The sequence below is a fragment of the Miscanthus floridulus genome, chromosome 19 (assembly GCF_019320115.1).
Source record: "Miscanthus floridulus cultivar M001 chromosome 19, ASM1932011v1, whole genome shotgun sequence".
In the NCBI taxonomy this organism is placed as follows: Eukaryota; Viridiplantae; Streptophyta; class Magnoliopsida; order Poales; family Poaceae; genus Miscanthus; species Miscanthus floridulus.
The window spans coordinates 12,653,696-12,675,414 of NC_089598.1; the positions used below are offsets into that span (position 1 = coordinate 12,653,696).

General features: G+C 49.3%; 4 protein-coding genes and 1 long non-coding RNA gene across 6 annotated transcripts; 1 reads left to right on the top strand and 4 right to left on the bottom strand.

The window, feature by feature from the left end:
* Positions 1 to 1,392: 1,392 nt before the first annotated feature.
* On the bottom strand, positions 1,393 to 4,077 carry LOC136527761 (hexose carrier protein HEX6-like). The gene is made up of 2 exons (XM_066520603.1): positions 3,275 to 4,077; positions 1,393 to 3,176 (listed from the first exon to the last, which is right to left on the bottom strand). Exons 1-2 carry the CDS (start codon positions 3,408 to 3,410, stop codon positions 1,756 to 1,758), a joined length of 1,557 nt encoding a protein of 518 aa, XP_066376700.1. The 5' UTR covers positions 3,411 to 4,077; the 3' UTR covers positions 1,393 to 1,755.
* A 119-nt stretch (positions 4,078 to 4,196) lies between these two features.
* Positions 4,197 to 7,360, bottom strand: LOC136527763 (nudix hydrolase 19, chloroplastic-like). Its single transcript, XM_066520604.1, has 6 exons — positions 6,751 to 7,360; positions 6,495 to 6,635; positions 6,240 to 6,344; positions 5,407 to 5,506; positions 5,119 to 5,211; positions 4,197 to 4,742 (listed from the first exon to the last, which is right to left on the bottom strand). The coding sequence occupies exons 1-6, from the start codon at positions 7,246 to 7,248 to the stop codon at positions 4,477 to 4,479; spliced, it is 1,203 nt and encodes a 400-aa protein (XP_066376701.1). The 5' UTR covers positions 7,249 to 7,360; the 3' UTR covers positions 4,197 to 4,476.
* Positions 7,361 to 8,966: 1,606 nt separating this feature from the next.
* Positions 8,967 to 10,682, bottom strand: LOC136525566 (uncharacterized). The gene has a single exon (XM_066518508.1). The coding sequence runs from the start codon at positions 10,680 to 10,682 to the stop codon at positions 8,967 to 8,969; it is 1,716 nt and encodes a 571-aa protein (XP_066374605.1).
* A 2,610-nt stretch (positions 10,683 to 13,292) lies between these two features.
* On the bottom strand, positions 13,293 to 15,310 carry LOC136525144 (uncharacterized). Of its 2 annotated transcripts, XR_010776437.1 has the most exons (5): positions 15,231 to 15,310; positions 14,846 to 14,928; positions 14,627 to 14,724; positions 14,090 to 14,205; positions 13,293 to 13,515 (listed from the first exon to the last, which is right to left on the bottom strand). It is a non-coding gene; the product is annotated as an uncharacterized lncRNA (long non-coding RNA). The 2 variants fall into 2 exon arrangements; XR_010776436.1 differs by lacking the exons at positions 13,293 to 13,515; positions 14,090 to 14,205 and having other exon boundaries at positions 14,215 to 14,724.
* Positions 15,311 to 17,017: 1,707 nt separating this feature from the next.
* Positions 17,018 to 19,032, top strand: LOC136525567 (uncharacterized). Its single transcript, XM_066518509.1, has 2 exons — positions 17,018 to 17,215; positions 17,944 to 19,032. Exons 1-2 carry the CDS (start codon positions 17,018 to 17,020, stop codon positions 19,030 to 19,032), a joined length of 1,287 nt encoding a protein of 428 aa, XP_066374606.1.
* Positions 19,033 to 21,719: the final 2,687 nt, after the last annotated feature.

Consider the following 21,719-nt stretch of genomic DNA (forward strand, 5'->3'; position numbering starts at 1 on the left):
GGTGAGGGCACGGTTATAGTTTTTAGTAGCTTTGTGATATTGTCCGAAGCTATGAGATGATTGATGTCTTGCAATGATCCTTTCATTGATTTAGTTTTCTATCTATGTTTAATTGTTTGTTCAGTCTATTTTATAGGCACGCCGTTAGATAATAGATGACAAAATTCAAGCATCCATAATTTATCTCTTTATCTTTGAGCATGAGTTTTGTTTTTATTTTTTAATTGATATATTGTCCTTTTGTTTTTATCGTAGCGTTAGCACGGGCATGCATAAAAAAAGAAGATGTCTTTACACTGCAGAAATCTGTCAAAAAAATCATGCATAGATTATTCTTGTATTGAATATTATATATATACAATCACCTAAATATTCTAATTAAACTATAAAATTTTGAATTAAATACGAGGTAAGACATGCAAACAGATATTTCAAAACTACCTGTAGAGTCCAAAGAACTTATTAAATAAATTCTTCTAGAGGCAATGTAAATTCTTTCTAATCTTTCATTTGGTATAGTTAGTGTTATCATAGTACCCGCATGTATTCATGGGAAATAAATCGTGGACAAAACGTAGACACTTTTTGGTGCGACATTCCAATATGGGTCCATCGTCATGCCAATATCCTTAAGGCAGATCACATAAAGAATGAGAGTATCTCTATGAGATTGCTCACAAGAGACTCAAACTTATATCTGATCATGGTAATATTGAACTGCTTTGCATCAAAAGCATCAACAATGATAAACGGGAACCCACTTCTTTTTTCATCCGGAATAGTATTTTTCTCTCACAAATTCCTCCAGATTTGTTCAGATTCCTCGCTTAGAGGAATCTGGAGGAATCTGAATGAATCTGAAGGAATTTGTGAGAGGAAAACACTGTTCCGGATGAAAAAAGAAGCGGATCAAGCCGGATTTAAGGGCATGCGAACAGGGCCATAGGTTTTAGTATGCATAGTGGAGGAAAACTCAACCTTGGTCTTCTCAGCAGCTTTTCTGAGCTTTTGCAGTGCTAACTTGTCCTACTCAGATTGTCAAGAGGTGCACCATAAAATTATGCACCACTAAAAAAAGTGTCACCATTGGTTGCCTTAATATAAAAAACGTGTCGAAATTAAGAATTACAACACCTAATTCAACATCTTGGAACAGACACTCAAGTGGATACCTCATTCAACAATATATGTTTGTGTGGAATAGTCCTAAAGCCACACATATTTATACGGTGAGTATAACATACTTTGTTTTAAAATTTTATGAGAGATTTTTTAAGACACGCAGTATTATCCATGTGACATGCACTAATATTTACATATATACTCGAACCTGTGTGTACATGATTATATGGAGATGCAACGGAACTTATTCATGGATTTATTGGCCCATAAAAGAAATGGATATCGGAGAATTCTTTCTGCCGATATAAAATATTATCTTAGCCATATCACGAAAAAGTCTATACAATAGAGTTTGTGAACTTGCGACGCCGCGCTCTCCATGACTGTGTTAATTTCACAAATTTTGTTTTTTGAATTAAATATTACTTCAACGTCGGTATTTAATTTTATAATACTATTATTTTATCGTACAATCCATATATTTTTAGTAAAAAAAGTTTAGTTGTCCTATAACCATGCTACCTAGTTTTCTTTAAAAGTCCCGGAGGCCGGCTATCTTGTTTGGCCTTCCTTCATTTTCGAATTCAGAGAGCCCTCCCTGCCACAAATAGGCGCGCATCATATGCTTCCCCGCTAGAGTTTCCCGCCCGCGCGCACCTCGTCGGCATCGGGGTCGGGGCCGACGACCCTGCTCCAGAACCAGTGCGCGCGCCACACCCGGGCCACCTGCTCGATGGGCACCCCCTTCGTCTCCGGCAGCGGGAGATACACGAACGCGGTCATGACAGCAAGCCACGCGGCGAAGAAGAAGAAGATGCCGGCCTTCATGTGGCACAGCATGGAGAGGAACGCCTGCGCCACGAACACGGTGAACGCGAAGCTCACGGCCACCGTGACGCTCTGCCCGGCGGCGCGCACCTCCAGCGGGAAGATCTCGCTGGGGACCAGCCACCCGAGCGGGCCCCAGGACCAGCCGAACCCGGCCACGTACACGGCGATGAGCAGGATGAGCACCCCGGCCCACGCCTTCCCCATGCCGCCGCTGTCCCGCAGCTCCGCTGCCATGATGGCGCCGATCAGCACCTGCGACGCCTGCATCTGCGCGCCGCCGGCCAGGAACAGCGTGCGGCGCCCGAAGCGGTCCACGGCGAGCATGGACGCGAAGGTGGAGCCCACGCCCACGACGCCCGTCACCACCGCCGACAGCAGCGACGCGCTCTCGCCCATGCCGATGGTGCGCAGCAGCACCGGCGCGTAGAACGCGATCGCGTTGATCCCCGTCACCTGCTGGAAGAAAGGGATCGCCACCGCCATCACCAGCTGCGGCAGGTACCGCCGCTCCACAAGGAGCCGACGCAGGCCGTCCCCTCCGGCCCCGGCCTCCCCCGCCGCCGCAGCCGCGGCGACGATGTCGTCCAGCTCGTCGCCCACGTCGACGCCGGCGCCGCGGACCTTCTGCAGCAGCCGCGCCACGTCTCGGCGGTCCCTGCCCTGCTGCACCAGACTGCTCGGCGTCTCAGGGAGGAACAGTGCGCCGAGGGTGAGGAGGCCCGCGGGGACCGCGGCGAGCACCAGCGACACGCGCCACCCCCACCCGCCGCTGATCTTCTCTGTGCCGAAGTTGATCACGTTCGCCGCCAGCGCGCCGACCCCGATGCTGAGCTGGAACCCGTTGCTGAACGCGCCGCGGAGCCGGGCCAGGGCCATCTCCGACAGGTACAGCGGCACGGCCTGGTTGGCGAAGCCCAGCCCGACGCCCAGGAGCACCCGCCCCAGGATCACCATGTAGATGTTCACGGACGCGCCGCCCACGGCCGCGCCCGCAAGGAACGCCGCGCCGCCCAGGACCATGGACTCCCTGCGGCCGCGCCCCGCCGTGACCCGCGACGCCAGGAACGTGGTCACCAGGCCCGCCACGTACAGCGAAGACGTGAACGCCGTCAGCAGCTGGCTGTCAAACTTGCAGTAGTTGCTCACCCGCGTGTCGCCGCGCATCCGGCGGTACACGTCCGTGAAGACCTTGCGCAGGAACGGCTCCATCGACGACACGCCGCCTGCATGCGCGAGCGAGTGCCGTTGTTCACACGTCAGTCACTGTGGGACTTGGGACCTTACTGCTACTTGTTACTCATGGCGGCATCCATTTTTTTACCTGCGATCCCGATGTCGTAGCCGAAGATGACACCGTCCATGCCGGCGGTCATGCAGGACAGCACGACGAAGGCGGTGATCCTTCCGCCATAGCGGCGGTCCTGGCCGCCCTCGACGGCGACGACGCCAACCGCCATGGCTGATCTGATCAGTGATCAGTCGACCAGACTACCAGAGCTGCTTGCTCGCACTCGCAGTGAAGGACAAGTGATTTTATCGTGTTGCAGCTGTGGAAGTGTGGTATAGTAGGTGACTTGTAGCAGTCATGGTTGACTAGCCGGATCAGAGGTCCGATGTCGACCAATGAGAGTCTGCGACCATCTCGTCCTTGTTTGTAGTTTGGACCACATGAGCCATAGCTTGAACAGGGCACGCAGTGGGCAGGGCAACACAGAGACAGGAGTACCACTCAGCTGTTGCTATCTGCAAAACGATTGGTATGCTGACTAGTTTGTGCACATGATACTACTATTCTACAGGTTTTGCTGACTAGTTTGAGGCTGATGCAGACTGCCTCCTGTGCTTGTGCACTAGAGTAGGCAAATCAAGGTATTATTAGTAGTTTAGTGCTTGCTTGTTGCAACCAGACACGAGACCAATATTTAGTCCAAGAGATTCTGGGCAGATTACTTGTTGCAACAAATCAATCAATCTCTGAAGATTCAACTTGAAAGGCGACGTGGCTGGCGCCGGCTCAGGCAATGGATGTGGTGTTCGTGTTTGCTACCATCGCCGGTTATTCACTAATTCTACATCCATATAGTGCCACTTCTATAGTGAATTTGTGAAGTTAAGTGGCGAGTTGATCTGGGAAACAAGAGCAGCAAATTACCCATTAACAACTGTAACAAACCACGTGTGAAAAAAAGAGAGGAAAGATTCTGGTATTGAATCCAGTTATCTGAATACATGTATAAATGCACGAGTACAATTTGTGTTGTATATCATTGTATCTTTGCAATGTTACGTGTGATACAAAAAGGATAAAATGTAAAAAAAAAAAAAATGGATATACATATCCGTTGATGCCAAATCCTCCGGCAAATCTTCTGTACCTAGTACTCTATTGATTTTTATTACAACCGGCAATGAATAGTATCAGAATTACACTCACAACAACACAGATAATCCATGAGCCTCCAACCCAGGGATCCAGTTCCTGCCATCTGATGTGTCTGAACACTAGGGTCCAGCCGTCCAGGCTTATAGATTTGAGAAGGAACTAGGCAGCTTTGGTGCTCCCTCGAAAGCCCATGCCGAGATAAGGTGATGAGCAATGGCGAAGGGTCCTGGGACGAACATTGGAGCAGGCTCACCACTTTCAACTTTAAAGTCATCAGAGAGGCTCTGCCCTTTCTCAGCACCCTTGCAAATCTGATTGACCTTGGCAGCATTTGTTCTCTGAGCTTTCTCGTATTCAGCAAACGTCAACGCTTTCTTGATGTCTTCACGGCTGTGCCATTGGGCATCTACATGCATGATAAAAGAATGGCATTTGAGATAGATATTGAAACCTTTCTAGTCATCCATTCTCTAAAAAGGATCAGTAAATTAAGCCCCATTTCTGGAGTGTATAACCTGCACAAAATCTAATGTAAAATATCAAGTTTCATGCATCAACCAGCTCAGATAAAAACTTAAGAATGTCGTCAAAGGGTTGTAGTATACTCATACATCAGCATACTATGTCGTAGCAGAGGAAGAAAATTATAATAGCAAGACTCACCACAAAATAGGATAAAGGACAGAAAAAACAAGTAATGTAGGAACAGGAAGAGAAGTTAATAAAATGCAAGTCAAAAGAAAGAAAAAGCAATCGATTTCTGATGAAGTGTCAAAAATTACCTTCAAGCTCCTGCTTGTCCACTTTTATCTCCAATGATTTAGCATAAGCAAAGAAGCCCATCATTAGTTGGCAGGGCATAGTATTTGGCCCAACTGATACAGTACAAGAAGACAGTTTTAAGTGCAGAATACTTGGTTTGCAAATGTTAACAAAAGCACTTAAATCACTGTGTGAATACTACTATATTTTGGACATAAAAATAAGTACAGAAATGAAAGTACAGTTCTAATCTTCCAGTAGTATTTCCACTACCGTTTTTCCTCAGAAAACAATGACAAGACCATTACCAGGCCATGGTTGAGAACTGTGATAAACGACTTGTCCAACTTCAATACCAGTTTCCTCCCATGTTTCTCGTCTCACTGCCTCTTCCAGGCTTTCTCCTGGCTACAAACATAACAGATGCACTATAAGCTTCTAATAATGTTAATACTTTATAAAGAAGACAATGATCTTGTTAGCTATAATACAGACAACACACTAGCTTACATTGAGCATAAGCTTCCGGTGATATTTAACAGGAAAAATCTCTCTTTTAGTTTCAGAAAAGGAATCATTGTACATAGGAAAATCACTAATTCCATGGTTACAGAAGGGATGCTGTTCATTTTCAAAATCAGACCAACCTTTTGAACCCAATACTAGCTACTTAGTTAAGATCAAGTGAAACAATTTTTGTAGGAGAAACGTTGCATATTTAAAAATCAGTCATTATGTGTGGTAGGTCAGACACTCAGTTCTCATGTATGTACTATGTAGAGTTCAGTTGTTTTATGCCGGAAGGGTTATTGTCCCTTGCAGTTAAAAATTAATATGGCAGTGTAAACTTGTTATGAGCTTATCTAACCAGGACATTCTAGTATGCTGCATTCATTATTTGAACTACTTATCAGTAAATAATTGCATTTTTAAGATGAAAATCTGTTTGTTTCTGGAAACATGGACAACTGAAATTTACTATTGATGTTTGTGTCTCCTTCCATCTAACCACATCCAAAGTCAGTTTTTTTTAGAGTTCACATCCAAAGTCAGTTTAAGAAAAAAAGTGACAATAATAGAGATTTCAATGAAACACTGAATAATAGCAACATTAATAAGAATGTTAAGCAGTTATGTGCACCTCTATGAAACCAGCAAGACAACTCCACATTCGAGGCACAAATCTTGACTGGCGACTTAAGAGCGCCCGATCATTTTCTTTATCAATGACCAACATGATCACAACCTGCAATACCACGTGCAGAAGAAAAGGGTGTACACCTTAATGTCAGTTTGTATCCTACAGGATAAGAATGGTGACAGGTACTCAGGTAGCACAAAGTGTACCCACACTGCAGAAAAGAGGGCCCACTGAGGAAGAGGGCACAAATCATACCGGATCAATTCGAGGGTATATCCTCTTCTTGCAGGACTCGTTGCTGCACTGCTTACGCCTTCCGGCTTCAGTAGGAACAGCCTTTGCTCCACAAGCTCCACAAAATTTTGCCGTGCTGTGCCATTCGAGCAGTGCTCGAGCCTGCTCGAAATTCAGAAATCAGATCGAGCATCTTCTTCGAGTCATCGGTCAAAGATACAGCGCTAAATTACAAGAATGGTTAAACAAGAACCGAAGAAGTAAGAATCTTGCATACATGTCCTGCGATGGCGAGCTCCCCCATGGCATCCTTGTCGCTCCAGTCCGTGGCGACCATGAGCGTCCTCAAGTCAACAAACGCCGACGGCCCATCCCCGTCCGCCGGCCCGCCAACCGTCGCTCCCTCGCCCTCGCTGACGTCGACCGCCCAGTACGCGGCGGCCTCCTTGCCGCCGCCCTCGACGTGCGCGCCCAGGAAGACGAAGGCGTCCGGGGCGAGCCCGGGGACGAGGGACGGCGGGAGCCACGCGAGGCACCAGATCGGCGCCGCGGAGGCGGCGGACGCGGGAGGAGGGTCCGTGGAGCGCGCGAGCGGGCGGCCCCGGCGGAAAGGGAGGATCTTGGAGAGGTACGGCTGGGGATTGGCGGCGGAGCTGGGGTCGAGAACGGAGCGGAGAGCCTCGGCGGCCGCGGAGGGGGACACGGCGGTGGTGGCGGTGGAAACTCCACGCAGCGGGTTGGCCGCGAAGGCGTGGGCGCGGAGGTGGATTGCCATGGCGGTGGCGGGGGCGCGGGGCTTCAGGGTAGCTACAGCTGCCGGCTCCACTGCCGTTTCCTTCCCGGCAAGGCCGCAGGGGGTTGGTGTTGGTGCAGGCAGAGTTGGATTGGAATTTTGGATCACTGGACGGAGACGGCGTGTGTCGATGCCATGTGGGGCCAGGACGACAGGTTGTGGGTTGTGGCTACACACCCATGGGCCGACGGAATTAACAGCCCATTTAGAACTGAAACTGGAATAGAAAGGCCGTTTCTCACGCCCCCGTTCGTGGGCCGACGGTCGACCTCCTGACAGGCCGAAAAATGTACCCCGTGTCCGCTTGAATTCAAAAGTGGACATGTCTGGCAAGCTCTTGAGCTGCATGCCTGCATCTGACTGATGATTCATGGAATCACGGTCAACTTTTGACTGTCACATTGAAACTGAAAGAGCTAATCCTTCTGGACAATATCCGAATTTTTCCACCAGAAAATTGATGACACAGATGTCCTTGAATCTGCTACCATCATCTACAATTCGACTTGAGTATACGAAAATGCTGGAGGATCTCAAGAACTTAGACAGGACTGTACATGTAAGATGCAGAGCAATGGCAGAAGCCCACTTTGCTGAAGATTGTTGGTATCAGATATCTCTGACTGCATTTGAGGGCGATGTGCGTGCCATGAGGAAATTGGACAGATCAAAAGGTTCTATGGCTCATTTGAGATGACTGTATGTTCTAACAACGCAATTGTGGGATGGGAAGGATACAATTTAGAATGTGCAAGAGGCAGGGGCTCCTGAAAAACATTGGTCTGAAAGTCTGAATGGGGAGTGTGTGCATATGCACGGTTCAGCTGCTAATCTGAATCCACGTACGTCCTGTTTTAGAAACACTATTTTTTTTCTTCAGAAATGCAATACAACACACGTGTGTTTTAGCATAAAAAACACATGGATTTTCTCTCTCTCTCCCTCTCTCTTTTAAACTATCTCCAAAGCGCATATACTGATATACACATACGTACTGTACATGGCATGGCACTGTACCTCCTTCGTACGCTGATTGATCGATCTGGCCCCGCCTTCATGTCTGCAGCTAGCGGCGCCGCTCCGTTCCATCAGCGTTGTTGGCTTGGCGTGATCTCCGCATCTGACATTCTGACTTGGGCAGCTCGGCTGATGTGTCGGCAATCCGGTCTGGTGTATTATTATCATTAGTCAGTACCCTGGACATGATTTGTCTTCTTGTCCTTGCATAGAAAAAAAAATTATTTCTTTTGATATGTTGATCTGTGATCTTGTGATTTGTGATTGTCTGGAGGTAGAAGAAGGCTGAAGGTAGAAGGAGGATGGAGGTTGTTGGATCTTTAATTCTATGGTGTAAAAAAAAATTCATGTGTTGAAACTGCATAAAACACATGGTTGTTGGATAGACAGACTCTTTTTTTTAACACAAGAAACACTATTATGCATGCGTTTGGCAGATACATAATGTTTGCAAACTGAAAAAAAATTAAATAGGCTGCATGTTGTCTCCTAATTCTGATAGACAATCAAATATGCTGACAACATGTGAACCCAAAAACAATCAAAGTGCTGTAATAATTATACAAGATACAACCACAGCAGGATTTAGATTCCTCCCTACATCAACAATATTGGCAAACATAACAACACTCGCTATAAGTTTCTTTTTTTGTTTTTTTTACCACGAAAGTTTTGCTAAAAGTTTAGTGCAAAGTACCACTAAAATACCATCGATCTTCCATCAGCGAGCTGTCAGTCAGTACCAGAAACAACTCTGACTCGCCATAAGCTGCCCCCGGACAGCCTCTGCAATGTGTGGAAAACAGGGACTCTCTGCCAGTCTCTTGTAGCATCTCAAAACAAAAAGAGCCTGGGGCGCCAGCAACATCCCCAACCCCAAGGGGTGCTTTAGCAATATCAGGGCATCCCTGGGCAATCAATCTGACATCGTATAGACCAGGAAAAACTCCTCTTTGATGCTTGATGTAAGAACACCAGTCGCTGGGAAGGTCGTCGGCTGCTAGAAATGACTTGATCAGGCAGGCGATCCCAAGTGATCCCTGGTATGTCACCCAAGCTACATTGGGGTTGTGTGTAGCACCACATGATGCCATGAGCCAAGCCAATTGTCCCGGACGCACGTAGGCGCTGTTGCCTCCTGCAACTGCAGGATCAGCTCTGGAGCTGAGGTGGAATTTCCACACACGGCCATACGCTAGCATCCCTTCGGCGTTCATGAACGCGACCGTGACATGGAATTCGTTGATGCCTTTCAAGCTGCTCTTCATGAGGTCATAATCTTGCTGCGGATCAGCTGCATAAAAGGGGATGCCACAGCCCAACGGAAGAAGCTGCACATCGGCTCCGACGATCTTGAAATTGCTTGTCACCACTTCATCGATTAGCCGTGCCTCTTTGTTGAAATTATGCCCTCGCACCTCAACTGTGGTGACAGTGGCATCATCAATGTGGCGTGCACACTTGATGCCCATGTCGAGCTCTTCCATTCCTGACATCAAGCACTGTCGAGAATGCAGTCGATGCAGCTCGTGTTTATTGCGGCGGTGAATCTCCTTGAAGCACGACAGCGTAAGCAACGCGTCGGAGCCGGCGTGATGCTCGCCGCCGATACGGCGAACGCCTAGATGCGCAGCCAGGGCCGTGAGGCTGCCGGTGAACCCTTCCTTCTCCAACTGACCGAGGACACGCACATCATAGAAGACCGGAAACTGCTGACGCACCTGGCGCATGAAGGCTGCGCGGTCCGGTGGCAGAACGCCGCGGCCTTGCTGCTGCAGCAGCAGGAGGAGGAAGCCGAAGTCACGGTCCCCGTGGAAAGGCACCCAGATGACGAAATCGTCACCGAACGGGAGATGCCGAAGGAGGCCGTTGAGAAACTGCTCCATAGTGACTCCACGGTCTCTGTGTTCTGTGAGACGGTGCCCTTGAACTGCCAGGAAGGTGATCGACGCATCATTGTACTCACGCGCGTCCACGTCGAACCTGAGGTTGATCTCCAGTGCTATCACGGACGATGGGGCTTGAGCTTCTCTATGTCGTTGGTGGTCGAGGTCGAGGTCGAATGCAAGCGCGAGGCCCACCTGGAGCATTTCGCCTCCGTTGACAAAGGTGCGCAAGTGATCGTACCAGGTGTTCCAGCAGATCGGCCTGAAGCGAACGTTCGTGGAGGCGCCAGCCACGAACTCGATGTCGAGCGCGATGTAGAAGTGGCGGCGAGGCTGACGGAGCTTGTCCACGACGAGCTTGAACGCCTCGTCGCAGTTCTCGCGCCAGACTCTGTGCACGATGGCCTCCGAGACAAGCACGAACGGGTCGGCTGACACCGATGATGAGCGCACGCCTGCTGCAGTGGTGTTGTCACTGGAAGCCTTCGTGTCGAGATGGTCCGCGGCCGCCATGGAGAGGGCCATGGCGTCCAGACCGAAGCCGTCGCCGTTCACGTCGAACTCCTGAACAGGTACTTGATCCTGAACAGGCGCTGAACCTGCCCGCCGAGGTACCTGATATGGTGACGCGGCGCGGTCGCCTTCGACGGCGTCTCCCACCTGAACCTGGCGCTGCACTTCTGCGCGCTCCGCCGCTTCGAGCTCGCCCCGCACGGGTCCCCCGCGCGCGGCCGCGCCAGACTCGCCGTGTGGCTGCTCACCACCACGCTCACCGATGCCTTTACCTGCAAGATCGCGGCGGTCGCCTTCGTCGGCGTCTCCCACCTGAACCTGGCGCTGCACTTCTGCGCGCTCCGCCGCTTCGAGCTCGCCCCGCACGGGTCCCCCCCGCGCGGCCGCGCCAGGCTCGCCGTGTGGCTGCTCACCACCACGCTCACCGATGCCTTCACCTGCAAGATCGCGGCGGTCGCCTTCGTCGGCGTCTCCCACCTGAACCTGGCGCTGCTCTTCTGCGCGCTCCGCAGCTTCGAGCTCTGTCACCGTCCCTCACCTGTACCCGTCCACATGTGAAGCTGGGCCGAGACGTGGAACTCGAGCCCGATCCAGAAGCACAAGAGTGTCTGGTCCGCAATGGGCCTGTATCCGCTGCGAGCCTAACTGCGTGTCTAGTTGGACGAAGCATGGAATTTGGGCTACTGTAGCATTTTCGTTTTTATTTAGCAATTAGTGTTTCGTCATGGACTAATTAGGCTCAAAACGTTCGTCTCGCAATTTCCAACCAAACTGTACAATTAGTTTTTTTTCGTCTATATTTAATGCTTCATGCAAGTATCACAAAATTCGATGTGATAGGTACTATAGCACTTTTTGGATTTTGGATGGGAACTGAACACGGGCTAAGGAGTAGTAGATAAGAGAGAGTGGAGAGGAAGAAAGGAATAATCCAACTTGTATCAGATAACTAGTATGGTGGCGCGCACATTCGCGCGCCCGTGGGAATCGTCTTTTAGTGTGGTTGTGCCTTCACACTTTGGGCATCTGTAGGGAAATTGGAAGCGGAATTGTAAAATAAAATCAGAGAGAAGGAAGGGTTTAATGCAAAATCAAGGGAGAGAAAAAGGAGACAAGATCTTAGAACCAAACCAGGTAACAGGACGCAAACAATTGAACATGAAAGTAGCAAGGAACAGAGACTACATGGCATGGGGAGGACCTGAAAGTAGCAGTTGGACATGAAAGTAGCAATGAACACCGAAGATTAGTTGTAGACCATAAAACTGGACATGGAAATTTTTCCTGCGTAGCATAAAACTGGGCGTGGGAATTTTACTTTGTTTCGCACTCAACTCACCAACAACTATGAAATTTCTAGGCCAAAGCGTAACTGAAGCAAACGATGCAATCATAAATTACGTTCGATATTTATCTAGGCTAAATATACATAAAAATTGTAGCAGGTTGGTACACAAGCACCGATCTTTTGGAACACATGGAACTTGTGCTAGCCTGGTAGAGTTTCTATTTATATTCAGCATAATTTTTTTATGCATAACAATACAAACCCTACCGTATGCAGATGAATATATAACAACATTTTTTTTGCATAATTTATGTTTTGGCATCATAAAATAAGGAAATAAATATATGACAACACAAATCCTAGCGTACGCAGATAAGGTTGTAAACGGGACTTCTCAAAAACTAAGGCTTGCATGCAGCAGATGATATAGCCAAAAAAAAAAAAGAGAGGCAAATCTGCAGCAAACACCCCCAAATTTCGTTCCCCTAAATATTGAATCATTTTGGATGTGCAAATACAATTGCGACTTACTGAATGCGTAGCTTGCACTGTTTGTAGAGGGAGAACATTTGCTGACAACAAATATGTAAAATGACAGCGACAGGAAAAGTATGCTGTCACAGTGAAGAAGATAAGAATCTTTTTTAAACGAAGACATGATTTTTAGAGGCCTCAGAAACATAGCAATCATCATTTGTTCATCAACTTGGAGCCTCAAGGCATGGTGTTAACTGATGGCCAAAAAAAGGCATGGTGTTAATTGGTTTACCCTCAGAAACTGCATGATATCAGTAACATTACACTCCTGCCCAGTACCTCACAAGCGAGCGAACATTAGATCATATCATTGAGCAATGCACATGTAATTTTCATCACAGGCTCAAGAAGGAAAAAATAGCAAGGCGAGAGGGATGGCTGCCTGTATTGGAAGCTGTTTTGCTGAGGTGGACCAATTAGATAAGACGAAGATGATGCGGCGCTGGCATGGACCAATCGCAGTTTTAGGGGCGACGTGTACCAACTCGCTACCCAGGGAGGCCTTCCCGAATAGAGGCCTCAGAAACATAGCAATCATCATCATTTGTTCATCAACTTGGAGCCTCAAGGCATGGTGATAACTGGTTTACCCTCAGAAATTGCATCATATAAGTAACACCCATGCCGAGTACCTCACAAGCGAATGAACATCAGATCATATCATTGAGCAATGCATATGGAATTTTCATCACAGGCTCAAGAAGGGGAAAAAATAGCAAACGGCAGACGCTAAGATCATCTGATCATAACCAAATCTCGGTTTACAATCAGAAGGTTGACCACGGTAGGGGAGCTAGGCAACGTGACCCCAAAATCGCCTCTACAATCAGAAAAGGATGTGATTTTGCGGTCCTAATTTGGCCGCTAACTAGGAATTTGGAATTTGAATGGCACTTAAGCTAACATGGACTAAATTTAACAAAATTAGAACTGCATAGAACCACGGCAGAATTACCTCTTTGGATAACCGTTCTTCATTTCCTCTTGCTGGCCATAAGCAAGCATGACCTGAAAACCAAAGGCAACAATTACATTACACAAAAGGAAGCCGGAATTATAGCACATCATATTATTGTACATGGAACAAAAAGCTGAGTAACATTAGTTACATTATTTATAGATGGGTTGTCATTTTGAGCCTTCATAGGATAATATTAGCATAGTACAGGATTGTTTCAGGTGGATATGGAGACTCATTTTGCCATGGGGGAAAGAACTTTCAGAGTTTGGTAAAGGTGTCCAGCTAGCAAGCGAGGCTTGTTATGGAAATGTGTTTCATTAGACTGATCATGATCATGAAAGATGACACCTCGAGGAAGAGAACAACACTGACTGTGCAGGCAGAATGAAAAGTATTAGTTTTGCTTAAACGATTGAAGGATATACATTCGCAAATCGAAGACCAATGAGGAGACAGAAGCTAAATCAGTAAATATGGTTTGGTGCTTACTGCCAGGCATTCGAACGTGTCTGGCGTGGACATTTTTTTTTGACATCATGCTCCGAAAGGTAAAGAAGAAATAGAGCATGTTTAGTACTGTTTCTCGGTGTACAAATTACAGTGAAAGTAGGGAATTGTTACCTTGTAGTAAATAGCGAGTCGTTTAGTAGCATCTGCTGTACCAAAAGGGGCAATGTCGAGTTAGCAGAGAGCCTGGCTAATTGTTACATGAGGATATCAGGCACTATGGAGTGAACCTAAAATAGTAAGAGCTCAAATAAGAAGGTAAAATCATTTGCTGAAACTAAGCTACTGATGCAATGCAATGTAAATATACCAAAGAGTCGTTATTCATATTTATGAAGAGAATAATTTGGTCAAAGGAAAGCAGGTTGCCGGCAATAAGCGACAAGCTTGGCATCACTATGTTAAGCTTCTACACTTTCCAACTACTCCGTACATTTGACACATAATAGGCACTCATTCAGTAATGTGCTGAGCATGTTTTTACAACAAATATTTACTGCTCTCTAATACAAAATTCAAAAAGTGTCCAACAGAGGCTTAGGTGCAGTGTGGAAGGTGGCATATGTATCAGGCAACCATAGTTCAAATATAACATCTAGAGTTTTGCTAGCATGAATCAGATACACCACTAATGTGCTCTCGTTGGCTTACTTCCTGTAAGAAGCCCATGTTAGCGTACATCTACCACTACCACCTTTGCCGCTAGAACCCTTCCTTGGAGCACCATTACTCACACTGCCTTGAAGGCCCTATGGAATGTGTAATCAAGGTGCACAAGGGGATCATTTCTGTTACCTTTCGCTTTCTCTACATGGATAAAATAGAACATAAACGTAACAAATTTATTTGTGGAAGATAAAAATGGCATACCATTTGTTCATTAAGCAGTAAATAGCAACCATGTATGGCAGTCCTGAGTTTCTGTGCTAACTGACCTCCTCATAAAAGAAGTGCTGATCACAGAGTTCAAACAATGGTATTAAGATGAATGACAAAAAGAAAGTACAACTAATTTTAGGAGTACTTTGGTGCAAGAGACACCTTCTAAGTTTAGGATCAATATTATGAATAGGATGCATAAGTTTAGGTTCATGCATGTTATCAACCAAGATAGTTATAGTACGACAGCACACAATTACATAAGTTTAGGTTCATGCATGTTATCAACCAAGACAATGCATAAATAATAGGTATAGTTTGGACAGTTAAAGAGGAAACTAAGCCTGATACAGACGTTCACTAAGTAGTAAATTACCTTTCTAGCAAGGCCAATCGCAATTACATCATTGGCAATGGGCTGTGCTCAGTAATAGAAGAACCGATGAATTATATGAAGCAAAGACATCATTGACAATGGATGTATGCTGGCTAACAAATGGATAAAATGTGCAACTAATAGAATGACATTTTCACAAGATTGAAGATTCACTAAAGAATGAAATAACTATGTACTCATCACTGCAGAACTCCATTGTCTCAGTCCTAAAAAGATTATCATTGCACCATCCCCAAGCCTCAGTAGATAGCATGAATGTAACAATTTACAATCACTGTACACGGAAGGATATCAGTTGTGCACAAAAGATAACAGCTAGAGACAATGGACACTGGGCGAGCTTGGTCGCTGCAGCGAAGAGGAGAGGGGAGGCAAGATCCCCGTAGTGAGAAGAGGGAATTTAGGGGAGGGGAGGGAGAAGGGGAGAGAGCGCACGCCGGAGTTTAGGGTTTGGCCCATCCGGCATCGTACCTAGGGTTTTGCCGACAGAAGTAGCGCCGGGGGGTGCGCTCCGGCCACACCGGCGGGCAGCGGCGGGACCCGCCGTAGCCGGTGCGGCGCAGCCGACGCCGTCGCCCTGCGCTCGTCAAGAGGAAGAGAGAGCGCGGGGATGGAGAGAGGAAGGAGAGAGTAGAGGAAGAGGAAGGGAGGCGCGTGCGGGGGCGCCACCAGCGGCGGCGTCGTTGCGACCTGCGGGAGGAGCGGAGGAGGACGGGGAAGAGATAAGGTGAAGGCCGTTTTTTTTGCCGGAAGGATCAGAATAGGAACGGCGGGACCCGCCGTAGCCGGTGCGGCGCAGCGGGCGCCGTCGCCCTGCGGCCGTCGAGAGGAAGAGAGAGCGCGGGGATGGAGAGAGGAAGGAGAGAGTAGAGGAAGAGGAAGGGAGGCGCGTGCGGCGGCGCCACCCGCGGCGGCGTCGTGGCGACCTGCGGGAGGAGCGGAGGACAGGGAACAGATAAGGTGGAGGGTTTTTTTTTTCCGGAAGGATCAGAATCGGAAGCCCTGTATATATTGTGTGGCTCAGCTCCGGAGCAGAAGCTGCACGACACCGAGAGAAGCATAGGGAAAGCGGACGGAAGCGACGGAGGAGAAGAAGAACCCGCTTTCGGCCGAATCCGCTCCGAGCGATCACAGGCACACGATGATAGATCGAACGGCCGAAATTAATTTGAGGGACGTGGCCGGTGTCTCCTTCTTGGAGTCCTTGCGGGCTTGTCTAGGTAAACTCGTTACGTTTCCTCTGTAACCGGACCTCTGGCCGGCGATCCCCTATCTCTGTTCGTCTCCGGCTCCGGCCGATTACTGTGTACCTAACAGCTGGTATCAAAGACAGTCGAGCCTCGCCACCCCGTCGGCTCTGGATCCCGCGCCGCCCACCCACTCCCACTTCACTCGGCTGCAGCGGACCAGAGGAGCCATGGATCCCGTCGTCTCCAAGACGTTCGACGAAATGCTCAAAAGGATGGAGGACTACGACAAGCGCTGGGGGAACTTGTAGCGGCGCTTCGACGATGCGTCCGCCGCCTTCCAGGAGCGCGAGGAAGCCGTCGACGCCCGCCTCGGTTCGCTGGAGAGTTTCGCCTCCGCCCAGTACACCGCCGCCGTCGTCGCCGACAACTGGGGCTCTCACTTCGACTCGCGCGTGTTGGATCTGGAGCAGCGCATGGCCGACCTCGAACTCATCTTGTTGGCCGAGATCCGGGGACGAGCGCGACGATCGTGTGGAGGCGCTGGAGGAAGCCGTCAGCGAGCTGCAGTCGTGGCGCATGGAGGTCGAGGGCAACATCGACGACATCCGCTACGATCTCCGCCGCCTCTCCAAGTCTACGTCGACGCAACCGCAGCAACCACCGCTGCAGTCGCGTCCCGAGTTGGCCGCCGCCGCGTGCCCTGGCGGATCCACGGTCGACTGGCCCAGTGGGCACCGCGTCGCATCGATTACACGGGAGCGGGGCTATGGTTCGGTGACGACCATTGCTCCAAACCCGGCCAATGGTACGTCCTCAAATCCTCGCCCAGTTCCTCTCAATTCGCATCATCCACGCCCCCCCCCCCCCCCCCCCCCCCCCCCCCCCCCCCCCCCCGCATCCACCCAATTGGCATCCAAATCCCAATCCTACCGCACCCCAAACCCAGTTCTCGTTTCCAACCAATTCCACTTCCATCCTTCTGCAGCCGAATCCACACTCCAATTTTCCCGTTCAGCACCACAACCCCTTCCTAGGCCAGTTACCCAAGATGCAATTTCCCAAATTCGACGGAGACAATCCCCAGTTCTGGATAACACAAGCGAAAAATTATTTTGAGATGTACTTTGTCGATGAATCGGTCTGGATCAAATGCGCTACGATGCAGTTCACAGGCGCTGCTAAGCGTTGGCTGCAGTCCATCGAACCCTCCCTTCATGGCCTCGATTGGATTGCTTTCTGTCGCTTGATCCGTGACCGTTTCAGTCGTGATCAGCATGAACTCCTCAGACAACTCTTCAACATCAAACAAACTGCCTCCGTGCAAGAGTATGTCGACCAGTTCATTGCTCTCGTTGAGAACCTCTCTGCTTATACACCTAACCCAGATAACCTATCCTATACCACAAGATTCATTGATGGTCTTCGACCAGACATACGTGCCATTGTTATAGTTCAACGTCCACAAAACCTGGATACTGCTTGCACTCTGGCCCTTTTTGCAGGAAGAGGCGGCTGCAGCTGAACCCGGGCAGTCCACCGACATCAAGAAAACTGAGGGGTACTCCTTTTTCAAGCCTCCAGCTGCTCGTGGCCCCCTACCACTGCCACCCCCACCTCCACGTCCAGGTGGTGCAGCGGTATACGGCTACAAGAAAGGACCTGAAGATAAGCGTTACCCAGCCAAGCCACCTATGGACGACTGGCTTCAGTCCCTACATTCCTACCGCAGAGCTCGTGGCTTGTGCATCAGGTGCGCTGAGAAATGGCAGCCAGGCCACAAATGCGCTCCAGTGCTTCAGTTGCATGCGCTACAAGAAGTATGGAATCTGTGTCAAGATGAATTTCTAGAAGAGGAAGTTTCTGAACCTGATAACAGTGGCAAACCAGCTCAACTATTTATGATGCTCTCGACAGCTGCAGCTTCCAGCCACTCGTCAGCTCGTTCTCTTCAGTTACCTAGGAAGATTGGAGGCAACGACATCATCATTTTTGTTGATTCAGGCAGCACCCATTCCTTTCTCAACACCTCTGTGGCCATGAAACTTCAAGGTATCCAACCTCTGTCATCTCCAGTCTTTGTGCAAGTAGCTAATGGAGGTCAGATTGCTTGCTCCCAAGAGATCCCAATGGCAGAGTGGTCTGTTCATCAGCACAAGTTCCATTCTACTCTGAAGGTTCTTGATATTGGGTTCTATGATATGATCATTGGAATGGACAGGCTACAGGCATTCTCTCCGATGAAAATCCACTGGGAACAGAAATGGATGCTTATTCCCTATGGTTCTACTCAAATTGCTCTTCAAGGCCTGGTACCTGACTCTGCGGCATGTTCAGTAGTTCAGTTATTTCACATTGCAACAGATTCTGAACAGATGTCCGCAGTCAAACACCCTCCAGTGCTCCAAGCCTTACTTGATGAGTTTGCTGAACTGTTTGTTGACCCCAAGGAGTTACCTCCCCGGCGTCCGTGTGACCACACCATACCGTTGGTCGCCGGCGCACAGCCTGTTTCAGTGAGACCATACCTCTACACACCAGCGTTGAAGACTGAGATTGAGCAACAAGTTTCTGACATGCTACAGTCGGGTTGATCAGACCAAGCACCCGTGCCTTCTCCTCTTCGGTGTTGTTGGTTCGCAAGAAAGACGGTTCCTGGCGCTTCTGCGTAGATTATCGCATGCTCAACGCCTTGACTGTCAAGAGCAAGTTCCCTATTCCAATTATTGATGAACTCCTTGATGAGCTCTCCTCTGCAGCATGGTTCACTACTCTAGACCTCCGCGCTGGTTTCAATAAAATCCGTTTGGCGCCCGGTGAAGAATACAAGACTGCCTTCCAAACCCATTGGGGACACTTCGAGTTCACAGTGATGGCCTTCGGATTGACTGGCGCCCCAAATACTTTCCAAGGCGTGATGAACTCAACCTTGCACACCCTGCTTCGCCGATGTGTATTGGTTTTCTTCGACGATGTACTCGTCTACAGCCGCACCCTGGAGGAACACTTAGGTCACTTGAGACAGGTGTTTACTCTTCTTGCTCGAGATAAATGGCAGCTGAAGTTGTCCAAATGCCGTTTTGCACAGCAGAGCATCTCTTATTTGGGGCACGTTGTCAGCCAGCAAGGCGTTGCCACGGACCCCTCCAAAATAGAAGCCATACGAGCCTGGCCAGTCCCTGCCGATATCAAACAACTCTGAAGCTTCCTGGGCATGACGGGCTACTACAGATTATTTGTTCAGAACTACGCGATCATCGCAAGGCCTCTCACTGACCTCCTCAAGAAGGGCTCTATCTTCATTTGGACTCTGGCTCATGACTCAGCTTTTCAAGCTCTCAAGCAGGCTCTGGTTTCTGCTCCCGTCCTGGCACTTCTTGATTTCTCCAAGCAGTTCCAATTGCAGACAGACGCCAGTGACTTTGGAGTGGGCGCCGTACTTCTTCAAGACAGCCACCCTTTGGCCTTCATTAGCAAGGCTTTGGGCCCGCGCACTCGTGGCTTATCGACGTATGAAAAAGAGTACCTCGCAATTCTAGTTGCTGTTGGCCAATGGAGGGCATATCTGCAGCATGGAGAATTCGTCATCTTCACTGATCAGTGTAGCCTTATGCATGTTACCGATCAGCGGCTACATACTCTATGGCAGTTGAAACTCTACACCAAGCTAGTGGGTCTCCAATACAAGATAGTCTACAAGCCTGGCACATCCAACCTTGCAGCAGACGCATTGTCTCGGCACCCTGACCCTCCGGTGTCTCTCAATGCACTGTCAACATCACAGCCTGCTTGGTTGACAACAGTTATTCATGGTTATGATCAAGATCCTGCGGCACAGAAACTGTTTCAAGAATTGGCCGTCGATCCTACTAGCCACCCTCCATTTACTCTGGTTGATGGTGTCATCCGCTTTCGTGGGCGCATTTGGCTCGGGAACAATGTGGAGTTACAACACAGAGTCATCAATGCCTTACACAGCAGTGCCTTAGACGGTCATTCCGGCTTTCCAGTCACGTTCAGTAGGCTCAAGAAGCTGTTTGCCTGGCGTGGAATGAAGCTCGTTGTCAAAACTTTCGTCACCAATTGTACTGTCTGCGCCCAAGCTAAGCCTGACCGCGCACGGTACCCGGGTTTGCTGTCCCCTCTACCAGTACCCACAGAATCATGGCAAATGGTATCTATGGATTTGATCGAGGGGTTACTGCGTTCTGGTGTTGCCAACTGCCTGCTTGTGGGCGTCGACAGGTTCAGCAAATACGCTCATTTCATTCCTATTTCTCAGCCGTTCACTGCTCAGCAGGTGGCACAGCTGTTCCTCGACTCTGTTTACCGGCTGCACGGTATGCCAACACACATCGTCTCCGACAGAGACAGAATCTTCACCAGCACATTTTGGCAGAAGCTGTTCAGGCTAGCTTAGACTCAACTGTGCATGAGCTCCGCCTACCATCCGCAGTCGGACGGGCAAACGGAGAGGGTCAACCAATGCCTCGAGACGTTTCTCCGCTGTTTTGTTCATTCCTGCCCTCGCCAATAGCTCAAGTGGATTCCGCATGCCGAGTATTGGTACAACACAAACTTCCACTCCTCACTCCAGCGGACTCCATTCGAGGCACTCTACGGCCACCCCCTCGACATTTCGGCATTTCCCAATACTCTGCTACTCCAAATTCTGATGTGGAGACCCTGCTGTCCGAGCGTACAACCATGATGGACTCGGTCCGACAACACCTTCATCGAGCCCAACAAAGGATGAAAACCCAGGCAGACAAGCGCCGCTCGGAACGTACCTTCGATGTCGGCGACCTCGTCTACTTGAAGCTCCAACCATATGTACGGGCGTCGTTGGCTCCGCGGGCGCATCAGAAGCTCTCGTTCAAGTACTTCGGCCCCTACAAGATCCCCGCTCGCGTGGGATCAGTCGCCTACAAGCTGGAGCTCCCACCATCTTCTTCGGTGCACCCCGTCTTCCACGTCTCCCTCCTGAAGCCGGCACCGTGGACTAAGTACATCGTCTCCGGCACCCTCCCCGACATGGACGATGCTCTGCAAGTACCCGAACCTATTCTGCAACGCTGGATTCAGCACCGCGGTACCAGTGCTGTTCCCCAGGTCCTCACCAAGTGGTCCGGCCTCGACGACTCGCTCGCCACCTGGGAAGATGAGCAAGCCCTCCGTCAGCAGTTTCCTGCAGCCCCGGCATGGGGACATGCCGGTACCAAAGGGGGAGGGGACCTGGACCCGTCCACATGTGAAGCTGGGCCTAGACGTGGAACTCGAG